We start from the raw sequence: 14938 nt of genomic DNA on the forward strand, positions 1-14938 counted from the left end.
TTTTTTTATAGGAGAAAGAAGAAGAGGATTATTTTTTAACCATCCTTTGGTTTAAAAGGAGAGAGATATCAATAATTAATTTATCATTTTATTTTAGGTTAATATGTCCAAAAGACTTACTATACCATATATACTTTAGGTAAAAGTTCATGAGTATTTTTATCCTTTATTCTTAATTTAAAATAAAAATAAAAATAATTTTTTTGACTTTTTAACCTCATGATTTTTATGATATTCCATTTTTTAATAAACATTTTTTATTAATGAGAGTAAAGGTGTTAATAGTAAGCTGTTGAAAATACACTACTTTATAAACTTGAAAAACTAAATTAAAACTTCATATAAATTTAGAAGAGCAAACATATATATTAATAATAAAATTATTAGTATTATAATAGTATAATAATTAATAGATTTTTTTCAAAACTAAAAGAATTAATTTTCTTGCACAGTTATGGATACTTTTGTGCTTGGTAAAAACATATGTTGTTTTACGCATTTTGCAAAAATTTTGTGGTCATTTTTGCATCTTTATCCCTTTTTATTATTATTTTCTAGTTAAGGTATTTTGATACCTTCTAACTTTAGCATGGGCCTCTCACTGCAAAAAAAAGTAACAACTATTAGACAAAATTTTTGCAGTAAAAGGGCCATGTTAAAGTTAGATGGAATGTTTCAAAATTCTTGATCGGTATTTATTAGTTTAATACGTTGAAGTTTTAAACAAAAAAAAAAAACAGTGGGTTTATATTATGCAATAAAAACTCTTAAAGTGCCAATTGGATTTCCAGCCATGTGTTGAAGTATTTTAAAATCCTGTAAGGTCCGTTTAGATATCCTTAATCCATTAATCAATCAAATATTAAATGATTTTGAAATAGTTAACGATTTTTATAGCCTTAATATCTCCAAGGCTCCAAAATACCAAACGGACAAATCACAAAGGATTTCAATGCATTATGAAACCTGTTTTACTGCCACTATTTGGATAATATAATCATCAATTCAAATATTTGATTTGAATTCATGAGAAAGACGCACCATTGAATATCATGCTTTTATGGTACCAATAGTCATTTCTTTTGGAGCCTATATAAGGGGTTTTGGCCAAGGTGCAAAATACACACAGCTCTAGAGTTTTCAAGCTCCTCTCTTCCCCCTCTTATATGTTCTCTTACCTGCTGAGTTTACTACTATCTTTTGCTATTTTGCTCACCCTATTTTATAGGAAGGATCTGTTTAATCCTGGGGAGTGCCGCATCATTATCTACCGGTGGTTGAAGAATAGCTCTTAAGAACAACATCCTTAGGACGTGACTCAGATTAACTATTTATTTTAAAGGTGCTGCTGCTAACAATCTTAAGAGCTATTCACGTCATAGAACAACCCCGCAACACTGCTACTTAGAATGACCATGATGCTGCCTCAGTCACTATTGTTCCAACAATAGTTCCTATTCCTAGGCCATTCCCTGACACTTCAAAAATAGAGACATTTGACGGAAGGAACTTCAGGCGGTGGCAGGATTGAGTTTACTCTGTCCTTGACATGCAGGAGTAGCTGCTGCTCTAACTTAGTTTGAACCAACCCCAGATGCTGATCAAGCCTAGAAAGATATTTGGACACATGCTAATAAGGTTTGCAGACACACTCTTATTAGCACTTTATCTAATAATTTGTTCGATGTGTATTGTGTCTACAAGGAGGCACACAAGATATGGGAATCTCTTATCCTTAAGTACACTGCCGAGGATGCTTAGAAGCAAAAATTTTTGCTAGGAAATTTCTACAAATAGGAGATGACTGAAGAGAAAGACATCAAGTTTCAAATCAACGAGTACCACAAGTTGCTGGGGGAGCTTCGTGCTGAGAAGATTAACCTACCAAACGAGTTCGTAGCTAGCATACTGATCGAAAAGCTGCCAAAGACATGGAGTGACTATAAACAACAATTAAAGCATAAACAGAAGTAGTTGTCCTTGTCAGATTTAATTACCCACATAATAATTGAAGACACAAACAGAAAGGCTATACAAGGCACAAGCTGCAAAAGGAAAGGAAATAGCTGCCAAAGCAAACCTGGTGGAATCGAAACCACGCTCCAAGAGGTATGATCCCAAAAACAAAAATAATAAAAATAAGAAATCTGATTACAAATTCAAGGACTTTAACCCCAAGTTCAAAAAGAAAGGCAATTGTTTTGTCTATGGAAAGCTAGAGCACTATACGACGCAATGCAGGAAAAGGGCTACTCAAAAAGGTGATAATCCTCCTAAGCCAAATGTGAACTTGGTTGAAGGAGATTATGGCTGTGATGATGAAGTCATAGCTGTAGTAGTTTCTCAAGCCTTCATTGTAATTGGTGTGAAGAAATGGGTGGTGGATTTAGGAGCCACTAAGCACATTTGTGCAAACAGAGAGATGTTTACCTCCTTTGAAGAAGGGGAAGACCACATCTACCTTGCCAACTCTCAAACTGCTAAGGTTTAGGGAAAAGAAAAAGTGGTACTGAAACTCACATCAGGAAAGACCCTGGCACCAAATGACATTCTGCATGTCCCTGATGTTACGGCAAACTTAGTCTCTGTGGTGCTGCTTAGAAAAGCTAGGTTTAGAGTGTCGTTTGAATCTGACAAGGTTGTCGTGACTAAGAACAATATTTGTATTGGGAAGGGATATTGTAATCAGGGTTTGTTTATTTTAAGTGTTCCTGAAATTAATGAAAATGCATCTTCTTTTGCTTACTTGATTGATTCTTTTGACATATGGCATGCTAGATTAGGACATGCTCATAAATCATATATAAAGAGATTGCAAAATCTTGGGTTAATTCATAGAATTAAAAGTAATGATTTTCACAAATGCGAAGTTTGTGCAGAAACTAAATTAACTAAGAAGCCACATTTTTCTACTTAGAGAGAAACTGAATTGTTATCTTTAATTCATATTGACTTGGGGGATTTAAAACAAGTTCAAACTAGAGGAGGCAAAAGATATTATATCACTTTTATTGATGACTTTTCAAGATATATTAAAGTATATTTATTGAGAAATAAAGATGAATCTTTCGAAAAGTTTCTTTTGTATAAAGCAAAAGTAAAAAATCAATTGAATAAAAAAATTAAACAAGTTAGGTCAGATAGAGGAGGAGAATATTTATTATTAAATGTTTTTGGTGAAAAAGAGGGTATAATCCATGAAGTAACTCCTCCTTATTCACCTGAATCTAATGGAATAGCAGAAAGGAAAAATAGAATTTTGAAAGAAATAATGAATGCTTTGCTTGTAAGTTCTGCTACACCTGATAATTTACAGGGTAAGGCTTTATTGACTGCTTGTTTTTTACAAAATAGGATACCCCACAGAAAAACCAAAAAGACACCCTATGAATTATGGAAAGGATTTGTGACCTAACCTCAAATATTTAAAAGTGTGGGGGTATCTTGCAAAAGTTTTATTACCTGATTCTAACTAGAGAAAGATTAGTTCTACAACTTCTTATTGCAGGTTTATTGGTTACACTCAAAAAAGTACTGCTTATTGTTTTCTAGTTTTGAAAAGTGATATTTTGGATCCTAATACGATTGTTGAAACAAAAGATGCAGAATTTTTTGAACATATATTTCCTTTAAAAGTTGAGCGTGTTTCTAAAAGAGTTGAAAACTCTTCTTTTGAAAAAACTTCAAATGATGGTTTGAGTGAGAATTTAAGGAGAAGTAAAAGACAAAGAAAAGAAACATCTTTTGGAGATGATTTTTATACTTATTTGGTACAAGGTGATCCGAAAAGTTTTCATGAAGCTATTTCTTCTCCAGATTCTTAGTTTTGGAAAGAATCTATTAAAGCTGAAATAGATTCTTCAAACTCTTACAAAATGAATTCCAGATAGAGAAAGAAGAAGGATAGAGAGTGACCGCATACAAGATCAAACTCTAAAACAAGGTACGCTCATGGTTTTTGATGTAGTTTTCACTATCCTTGTTGTTATTGAGCTTGGTTATGGATTTTAATGATTTTTGGGAGCTCAAAACCCTTGGGGGATATGCTGCACGAAATTTTTAAGAATAAGGAAAGATGAAATTGATGTTAGAATAATATTTAAAGGCTTGAAAGGAACAAGAACCAAGTGGTTTTATATTGAAATTGGTTGGATTTCATGATTATGTAACTTGAGTAATATTTCAGTCAATGCTAGTTCATTGGGAAGGAGTTTGATTTTGATTATTTTGAGCTTAGAAATAGATTCTACATGTAAAATTGTGTGGTAATAGCATGTGGAATTAATTTTAGAAAGGTTGGAAATCAAGCTCAAAAGTTAGAAGTCAATATAGTTCAAAGAAAACAAAGTATTGATGTTATTGATTATCATGGCTCCAATGAATGAATGGAAATGATGTGTTGGTTCATTTAGGGCCATGAGACCTCAAGGAAAATGAATGGCACAGGTTGGCAAGCAACCTTAATGGTTGGAATCAAAAGGGAGCAAGAAGAAAGCTTAAGAATACAAGGTAGTGAACTTACCTTTCTTGTATGCTTGATGTGCATGTTTGTGTATTGATGTGCATTATGTGATTGGATGATGTTATGAGATGGTGACGCTAGCATGATGCTTTATTTCAATGATGTTTTCTATTGCCATGCATGTTAGTATAAAACATTGAGCATGAGAATATGTGATAAATAAGCATGAGTTAGATCAAGTAAGCATGTCATATACTTACATCCATCTTGCATGCATTAATAGTAACGTTTGCTACTGAGATTCTCTCAAATCTCACTCTGCCTTAACTAACGATAATAGGTGATAATGATCAAGTAAAAGATGTATGAAGTGGAACCAAGGAAAGAGGAAAAGAATTAAGAAAATTCATTGGATTATATTGTATAATTTATATGATAATATATGTTGTAAATGTGCCATTGATGGTATGTGATGATAATGACGATGGTAGCCTATATAATTGATTATGATAGTATATGGGAGTAGTTTATGGATTGAATGGAAATATATTATGCAAGGAATGAATTAATTATGAATCATTAATGCAAATTAAGAAGATATAAATCATCCCTAAAGGAGCCACGAATTAGTGACAGAGTAGAGGTAAGGCACAATATTGATTCTACTTGTGAAATTTGGTATGATTAAAATACACATCCTGAGCTTTAAAACAAGTGGTAGATCACTTAAAATGGATATGCGTGCTCAGAGTTATGCTTGATTAAAATTAGGGAAGAGAAACTAGAATGTACAGTTTTGACCAAATAAATAGTAAACTTTAATGAATAAACTGTACGAATTGGCAAAGGTTAAGTCTAGTTTTATATTTTTTTTCCCTGTAGAGAACTAAAAGAGCTTCAAATAGAATCTTGAACTACCTCAACAAGATTTTTTTATAATTAGTTATGATTTTTTAAAGTTGGATCAAAATTTTAGAATTTAACCAATGAATAGTAACCTGAGAACTAATAGTAAAATTTCAATATACGGGCTTGTTTCATGAAAGGCTTGAATCGTAACACTTTCAAATGCATACTTTGAGAGGTTAAAAGAAGGATGCTTTAGGCTGTAAAGAAGAAAACTGGGACATTAAAAATTTGAGAAAGTAAGGTCTTTGCTTAGGCTTCCTCACAAGCTACATCACAAGAAACACCGAGTAGGAGGAAGACGAGATCTACTTCTAAGCTTCTTATAATCTTTGAAGGATCTAAGACTGAGTCAGACCCTAGCTTATCAGATAGGAACATACAAAGGGTAATCCATCAAGTTGTTAGTCGTCCAATCCCTTGCTAACAGAGGAAAAAGAGGCAGAAAAAATAAAAGCCTCTCAACTATTTTAACCTTTGTAGGCAACCTAAACTACTCAAACTCAAGGTATTCCTTCCCTTGTTTCTAGGAACGTCAGTGAATTTTTAAAAGGGAATACAGATAAGGGAGTTGATTTGGGAAGGTACAAGTCTGATTTTACTCATAGAAAATTTTGCCTTGTGGTGTTTATAAGTCTGTGTCACTTGAAGGAAGATAACAAAATAAAACTAGATTTACCTGACCCCCTAAAGCACTATGAGAACTGATTGAGCATAGATACAAGCTGTAGCCTAGAGGTAGTTAAAAGGTTTTATTGCCATATGGAAATCCATGACACTTTCGATAAGGATGGAAATCTAACCAATAGTTATCTCACTACTAGTCTAAGAGGAAGACGAATCATATTGGATCCAGGATTGATAAATAATTTGCTGGAAACTAGTCAATATGAGAAGAATCAGGATATGCCTCTCTCTAAGGCATACATGATATTGAGACCAACAGACGAGTCTCTTGGTTACCTTTCCTTTACCCCTGCACAAAATGTGATTATTTTAGAATAATTCACAATATCTATTCAGGGTGTATGGTAACCAAGTTTGGTAGCTACTCTCACCTCACTCAAGACAATTATAAGTTATTGGTAAGAATAGTAAGTTGTGAGAAGTTGAACATTTAAGCCTTGATATACAACAAAATCAGAGACTTCTTGCAATATCCTAAATTTTATTTTAAGAGTTACGCCCAAAAAAATAATAAATAATAAATAATAAAAATAATAATATAAAATATATTAATATTTTATTATTGTAATAAAATAATAATATTTTATTATTAAAAAAAAAGAAACCCCCACCCACCTTTTGCTGACAGTGGAAATTTTTTTGGGGGATTAAAAGTAATTAAGAAGGAAGAAAAAGGGAGGACACGGTTGCAAGAGATAAATGAGGGGAGAGGTGATTAAAAAAAAAAAGGAAAGAAAGGACGAGAGACAAAGTAGAGAGCGTGAGAGGCAAAGAGGAAACAAGAGAAAGCAAGCGAGAAGCTGAGTATACATGCTTTTTGAAGGATAAGGCAAGCATGTGGGGATCATTTAGGTACATAAGATTACTTTTTTTCATCAAACTTTCTTCATGAATATTTTATATATATTTTTAGCTTTCTAATGACGGCATTATTGTGGTGATTAGAGAAAATTTTGAGATTTAGGTATGGGATAAATGTTGAGTTTTGATGAGTATTAACCACAGTATTATAAATCTATTATAGTAAATCATTTCTATCGGTTTATATTTGCCCATTTGTTAGTTTTTAGTATTTAAATTAATTTATTTAGTTAAAAATTGGTTATTTATGAGATATGTCATATTTGTATCGATCAAAGTTAAGTTAAATAATTTATTTAGGTTGTTGACATATTATTAAGATTTTAATCAGTTTAGTTTTATTTATTGGGTGATTGTAGGTTTAAAAATAATTACTTTAGTGAAAATTTCATTATTTGTGAGGAAAAAGAAATCTGATAGTTATACCATTAAAATTTTTTATTAGATTATTATTTATAAATATTTGAGGTACTATTAAACTTTTGATGGTTTGACTTTGAGGTTTAAACTTCAAATAAGATTTTTAGAATTTAAAATATAATAATTTCATATTTGAAAATTTTGGAAAATTGTTTTTATTAAAGTAAATAATCCAGAAGATGTAAATGAATAATTTGGCTCGTTGGAAAATTTATAAGTTAGACCTAAAATACTTAATTTTGGTTTATGAGAGTTGTAAGAATTTAGAATAAAAATAAAATTTAATTTAATTAGAAATTTAACTAATATATGTAAGCTCAATTAATTAGCTTATATTAATATTTGGTTATATTAATTGTGTAGATTAATTATTGGATTATTGGTTTGAGCATCGGGTTGACTTTGTGGTAATTGTTTTTATAGTCTTGGTAAAAGGTAACTACTTTTCACTTGTTATGTATGCTCGTATGATGTTTGTAAGTAATTTTGAATTACATGAGATTCTTAAAATGCCACTTGGATATGATTTAAGCAATGAAATGTATTATTATCGAAATTGGCTTGAGATACTTCATGTTATTGAAAAAAAGTTATGAAATTATGAATTTATAAAGTTGTCATGTGGGACATGAATTTATTGAAAAATGGTTTTGAGGGGATAGTTATTTTATAAATCTCATGAGTATAAATACGAGAGGGGATGGTGAACGTTGATTGGTGGGAGACATATTACACGGAGAATAAGGGGATGAATTTTGTACATATTATTGAGGTAATAAGGTAGTAGAACACCAGATGTATACTGGTTGATCCTTTGGCCCTTTCATGTGTTATAGGGCATATAACACCTCGCTAGTGGAATAGAGGGGGAACCCATGGTCCGGTCTTGTACTCTGTGGATTTTGGCCTGTTCACATCACTTGATCGGTAAGCTTATTATGCTGAGCTACCAGTCACATGGGTTAGTACTAGCCTATGGGTTCAGTTAGAGAAAATAAGGTGGAATTAGGAGTGAGATATTGTATTTTGATGTATCAATATATATATATATATATATATATATAACCATGTGACAATTGTGAATGTTATGATTTTTGTAACTGTTCCACTTTGACACCTTCTAAGCACTTACTTGTATGCCTGATGAGTAGGATTGTTGGTTACTGAGGCTTTTGTCTTACCCCGTGCTTTAACATTTTTAGGTAACAGCTCTAGTGCTAGTCCATTAGGGAAGGCGGTGGAGGCTTAGCTATCAAATTTATCTTGTATAGCCTCTTTTTTGCCATGTGATAAGTGTTGTATATTGACACATATAACTCTTTTTGCATACTCTAATTTATCTAAGATTGATTGTCTTAGTTACTTTTGTTGCTGGATTGCATGCTGGTAGAGGGCTAGAGGTCTTTAGGGGTTTGCTTGTGTTTATAAGGTGTGGATCCACAATGACTTTCGAAAATAATTAATCATTGTTAGTTTGGAAGAATTTTATTCAGAAAATATCATATTGTGGGTTTAGAGTTAAATATGATGTTCTGGACTTTGTAAAGTCCAAGACCCAATTATTTTGAAACACTATTAATTATGGTTAAAATTTTTTACGAATCAAATTTCTTTTTATAACCATGGTAGCCTTTTCAAATATTATACTAAGATTCTTTTTTACCATGGTTAGTATTATTAAATTTTGGGTTTAAAAAGGTTAGTAACAGGTTAGAGATAACCATTGTTACACTTCTCTCTATATAAAACCAAAGTGACTCATTTGCCATCTCCCCAACTTGTATCATACTTCCTCATTCAGTTTGACATTCAACATTTGGAGGAAGGTGGCAAAGAAGAAAAGATACAATCTTTTAGCATTGCTTAAATACATAGGATGAGAATTCACTTACCTTTTACAACTACTTAAAAAAAAAAACCCCAAAGGGCAAAGAAAAAGGAAAGCAGCCAGCTACTAGTGTTTCAAGAGGACAAGATGAGGCTCAATCCTTTGTTGGACCTGGACAATTCAGTTCACCATCTTTCTTTGGTGCCAATATTTAGAACTTGATCTAGGCAGAACTTCAATCCTTTAAGGGAAATATGTATATGATGGGTAAAGAAATTAGAGGGGTAGTAGACCAGAAATTCAGGGTTATTAATGAGGTTCTTACATTGCATAGGGAGGCAATAAGAATGTTTGAACAAAGCATGCAACAGAGGATTGATTTGTTGGAATCAAGTTTTGATGCTATGTAGAAGCACTTATTGGACATCAAAGGTTACCTCTTTCACACTTGAGGAACTCTTCTCTAGCCTCAATCCTTTGTAACCTTGCCTAGCCATGCCTGGTCCCTCCTCTAATTCTCTATTTCTTCTACCATTCCTGAACCCGCTGTATCTCGACCTTCTCCACCATCCACTACAAACCCTCCATCAGAAACTACTATAGCTCCATGTGTCTCCATTGTCTCTTAGCCAACCACTACCTTGACATCTTTTTTAGAAAGCTTCTTTTAACCTCTTCCACCTATTTCACAACTTCTATCACCTAATTCTTCATCTCCCTTACCATCTCTTACATTACCATTCCAATTCGTCTCTCCACTCCCTCACCTCCCTATGTTACCACCGCTTCTTAACTTTCTATTCCACCCTCTCATGTTCCACCCTTTACCTCTTCTCGAGCTCTTGACCCTATCCTTCCTAATTTGATGATCATTAAAAAAAAAGAGAAAGAGCACTGAAATGATAATTAGATTAGGAGTTTAAGGGTTGAAATCACTTTTGGCTCTTTTGTTTAGTGTATCAAATTTAGATTGTTTTTGCTCTATTTTTTCACCTTCTCATTTTTTCGGTGATATTTCTCTAACTTATTCTCCTTTCATTTTGTGTTATTGTTTTCAAAGTTAAAATTTTGTTTATACCTAATTCACTCCCTTTTGGATGTTCTGCCATTCAAACATGATCAAACCTTTTAAGAAGAAATGTGATCTAGTAAAGTACATAAAGATATTTTGGCACAAATAAATCATTTCCCTTAAATAATATTATGTCGTATGGTACAATATAAGTGAAAAATACTTTAAAGAACTTTGCTTCATATTTATATTTAACTTCTGTCTCTCTCTGCACACACATAAGAAAACATTAAAACTTAACTATAAGTAATTTTTCTAATATTTATCATTGTCAAAACTTATAGATGATTATGTCCAACAAAACCCATATTTTAAGTTTTAGCTTATTACCGTCACAAAAAATAAATAAAGTTTAGCTTAAATACTTTTTTTTTGCCAAAAAATTTTTTAGCTGAATAATACTATACTATTATAATTTTAAAATTTAATTTTTTAAATAATATTTAATTTAACATTTTTGAAAATGACCATCAAATCAATCAAATTCATCTCAGAAAAGAAGCTGGAAAATATTTATTAAAAAGCAATGAAAAAAAAACCGGACCGGACCGGCCGGTTCGACCGGAAAACCGGTGAACCGGTCTGCAGTCCGGTCTGGTTCACCAGCTGAACCGGGGGACATTCGAACCGGTAAAGAACCGGTTGAACCGGTCATAACCGGTACAGAACCGGGTAAACCCGGTTGGGCGGGTTACCCGTTCCCTTTTTTTTTTTTGCTGATATAACCTAAACGACGTCGTTTAGCTTAAAAAAAAAAAACCGGACTTCCTTTCTCGGTTTCTCCTTCCTTTGCCGTCGAGTTCCCCCTTTTTTTTCCCCTGAATCTGGTTCTTTCTTCCTCTCATCAGCTCCCGAGTGTCCCAGGTCGCAGCAGCCAGCAGCTCGCCTCCGGCCTCCCTCCTTAAAACCAAATCACCTCCTCCAAAATCCCTGCTCGCTAGAGTCATTGACGGCACGACGGTCTCCGAGACTCCGACACACCTCCTTGTTCGGCGGAGCTCCAAAATCGCAAAGTCATCGCAAGTCGGATCTCCGGTCTCCCTCAACCTCATCGCAAGTCTGATCTCCGGTCTCCCTCAACCATCTGAGCTCGCAAGTCAGAGTGTCTGAGCTCGCAAGTCTCCCTCAAGCTGAGCTCGCCCTGCTTGGCCTTCACCACTCTCCTAAACTTGAAACGGTAAGAATGAGTTCCAATACTGCCTCCCCCGTTCCTGTTTATGCTCTAAACCCCTAAGCCCCTGAATTTCTGATCCTATTTCCTAATTCGTCTGTCTCTACTCTCTTGCATACGCATCGAACTTTGCCGCTGCTCGTGACCTCGTCTCCTTGCCGCTGCTGTCGTTCTCGGTTCCTCTCAAGTCTCAGGCTCTCAGCTAATATTTTCTGGTATTCTGGCATACGCATCCTATTTCCTTTTCTTGCATTTTCGTTTTGGTTTGTAATTTTGTATCGAATGAATTTTGCTGTTTTACTGTGATTAGTCTTGCGGTAAATGAGATCCTGAATGAGTCTTGCTGATTAGTCTTGCTGATTATAGACTATATATAAATGAGATCCTGAATGAGTCTTGCTGATTAGTCTTGCTGATTATAGACTATATATAAATGAGATCTGAATGAGTCTTGCTGGATTATTGATTTTAGACTATGTATAACCGGCGCTGTGGTTTGATTTTTATTCAGCCAAGTCTTATAAGAGTGAAATGTCATTGCATATGTTGAATTATAAGAGTGAAATGTCATTGCATATGTTGAACTATGTATAACCGGCGCTGTGCAAATGTGTCAAAAACAGAAAAACTAATCACTAATAAGTTGAATTATGTTTTTCTGAATGCATCTATTTCTGAATTAAATTGATTTTATATGGATTTTGTTTTCTTTTCAAGAGGTAGCAGTGATGGATATTTCAAATAATCAAAGTTCTGGAAATGATAATGTCACTCCTAATACTCAATCTTCCACTCCCAACACTGAAACTTCCAATCCTCCTACACCAATTTCTTCATTGCGTGCAAAAACTGATCCTGCATGGGCACATGTTGCTTATAAGAAAGAAGGGACACAAAATGTATACACCTGCCTTTTTTGTGGTAATAGTTATAGAGGTGGTGGGATAAATAGGATGAAGCAACACCTTGCTGGTATCACTGGTCAAATATCTTCTTGTAAAAAAGTTTCGCATGATGTACGTCATAGAATGGCAGAATCTTTGAAAGAGTGTTCAAAGAAAAAAGCCATTGAAAATATAGAAGAGGAAATTGAAGATACTCATGTTGATTCACCAATTATCATGAGTAGTGCAAAAAAGAGAAAATCTATAGGGAGTATGGATAATTATTTTGCTCCTCGCACAACCCCTGATTCTCAACCGGGTATTAAAAGTGCATTGGCAACCAAAGAAGCGAAACACAATGTAAAAATGTTGATTGCTGAGTGGGCTATTGTGAATTGCATTCCATTTAAAGCATTTGATTGCCCGTTATTTCAAAAAGCTATAGATGGTATTGCTTCAATTGGGCCTGGGTTTAAAGCCCCTAGTGCTTATGATTTCAAAACCAATTTGCTGAGTGATTGGAGAAAAGAATGTCAGTTACTAATAGATAGCCATCGAGCTAAATGGAAAAACAATGGCTGCACACTCATGGCTGATGGATGGACCGATGTGAGGCAACGTACTTTGATAAATTTCTTAGTGTATTCTACACACGGAATGGTGTTTGTGAAGTCTGTTGATGCTTCAGATTTAGTCAAAGATGCCAAAACTCTATTTACTCTATTCTGTGAAGTCATTGAGTGGATTGGTCCTAAGAATATTGTCCATGTAGTAACTGACAATGCAGCTAACTATGTAGCATGTGGCAGGTTGATTAAAGAAAAGTATAAAAATATTTATTGGTCACCTTGTGCTGCTCATTGTCTGAATCTTATATTAAAAGACTTTTCCAGCATGCCAAATGTGTCAGACCTTGCATCAAAGGCATCCAAGGTAACTATCTTTGCATATAATCATATGGTTTTCTTATCATGGTTGAGGAGGAGACCGAGTTGGAAAGAAATAGTGCGTCCTGGTGCCACAAGATTTGCTACGACATTTATTACATTGCACAGCATATATATGCATAAAAATGACTTGCAGGCTCTGGTTGTTGATAAGCATTTTGTGGACCATAGATTATCAAAGACTGAGGCAGGGAAAAATTTTAGTGCAATCATTTTAGATAACCGGTTTTGGAATGACTGTTATCAAGTTGTGAAGATTGTATCTCCTCTCATCAAATTATTGAGAATTGTGGACTCAGATGAGAAGCCTTCATTGCCTTACGTTTATGAGGGGATGAGAAGGGCAAAAATAGCAATTAAGGAGATGTTTAAGAAGAACAAGGAATTGTATAAGCCTTACACAAGAATCATTCAAACTCGATGGGATAGACATCTGAAGACCAATCTTCATGCGGCATCGTATTTGTTGAATCCTGCAATTACATATGGTCCAGATTGTCCTAGCAAGTCAAAGTTAATGATGGCTTTGATTGATGTGGTTGAGTCTTACTCAGATGAAGATATTGATGGCTTCCTAGTGATGAAACAAGCGACTACTTATCGCGAAGGCAAGGAATCTTTTAGCAGGCCTTCATGTCAAAAAGCTGCTCAAAAACTAGACCCCTGTAAGTATTATTATTATTTATTGTATTCATGATTATTCACTAATTCTATATAGTATTGGATACTAAATATATTTTATTATGTAGATGAATGGTGGACATATTATGGTTGTTCAGTTCCAGAATTGCAGCGTGTTGCAATGCGCATTCTTAGTCAAACTTCTGCTTCTTCTGGTTGTGAGAGGAATTGGAGCTTATTTGAAAGAATTCATACGAAAAGAAGAAACAGATTGGGACATAAAAGACTGAATGATTTGGTTTTCACCAATTATAATCTGCGATTGAAGCATAGGTAATCTTGGAAACAATGAATAACTTTAGTTTTTTTTTAATTGATTTATATTTATCTAATATTTTGTTTGTCATTAAAGGAGTACATTGAAGAATAGCAAAAGTTATGATCCAATTGACTATGAAAACATTGATATGGTGGATTTTTGGGTGGCTGAAGAAGATCCCATTCCGGAGTTTGATGATAGAGATGTGGATACATTGGAAAACGTCCTTAACAATGACGGCACTGCCAATTCAACAACTCTTGAGAGTGCTAATGAAGGTTTATATATTTAATTAAGACTCTATTCTTATACCAATATATAGTTATTTGTATAATCTTTAATGTTGGTCACTGTCTTATATAGGTGATGAAGATATGAACATTGCTGACCCTCCACCTTTACAAGATGATGTTGTTGCTCCTGCTTTTCCTTGTCCAGCTGTTGACATCTCAGCCCATGCAAATGATCTTAGTGATGATTTTGATTTTCCCTAGTTAAGATATACATTTCATTAATGTTTGCTTGGTACTATTAAATATTTAAACTACTACTTTTGCAGCTTCTCATCTTTTTTTAGTGATTATTATTTATGAATTTTGTTTTATTTTAATATTATGAATTAATTATATTATTTTAATATGACCGGTCCGACCCCGGTTCAACCTCGGTTCGACCAGTAACCCTTGACCCACTATCTCGACCGGTTTGATGCCCGGTCCGGTTTTTTGTTCCTTGTTAAAAAGTTAGATTAAGCCTGATT

At 33.9% G+C, this 14938-nt stretch overlaps 1 protein-coding gene across 1 annotated transcript; it reads left to right on the forward strand.

The window, feature by feature from the left end:
• The first annotated feature begins 12135 nt into the window (after window positions 1-12135).
• LOC114757757 (uncharacterized) lies at window positions 12136-14672 on the forward strand. The gene is made up of 4 exons (XM_028946822.1): window positions 12136-13903; window positions 13988-14192; window positions 14272-14456; window positions 14542-14672. The coding sequence occupies exons 1-4, from the start codon at window positions 12136-12138 to the stop codon at window positions 14670-14672; spliced, it is 2289 nt and encodes a 762-aa protein (XP_028802655.1).
• The last annotated feature ends 266 nt before the right edge of the window (window positions 14673-14938 follow it).

The sequence above is a fragment of the Neltuma alba genome, unplaced genomic scaffold (assembly GCF_004799145.2).
Source record: "Neltuma alba isolate B1F8T4 unplaced genomic scaffold, ASM479914v2 tig00010625_pilon, whole genome shotgun sequence".
Lineage (NCBI taxonomy): Eukaryota > Viridiplantae > Streptophyta > Magnoliopsida > Fabales > Fabaceae > Neltuma > Neltuma alba.

What these genes read in the sequence shown, in the direction of transcription:
- LOC114757757 (XM_028946822.1), top strand. Translation starts at nt 12,136, where the DNA reads ATGGATATTTCAAATAATCAAAGTTCTGGAAATGATAATGTCACTCCT. An exon ending in AATCTGCGATTGAAGCATAG is followed by an intron (nt 14,193 to 14,271) that starts GTAATCTTGGAA and finishes TTGTCATTAAAG; the next exon opens with GAGTACATTGAAGAATAGCA. An exon ending in TCTTGAGAGTGCTAATGAAG is followed by an intron (nt 14,457 to 14,541) that starts GTTTATATATTT and finishes TGTCTTATATAG; the next exon opens with GTGATGAAGATATGAACATT.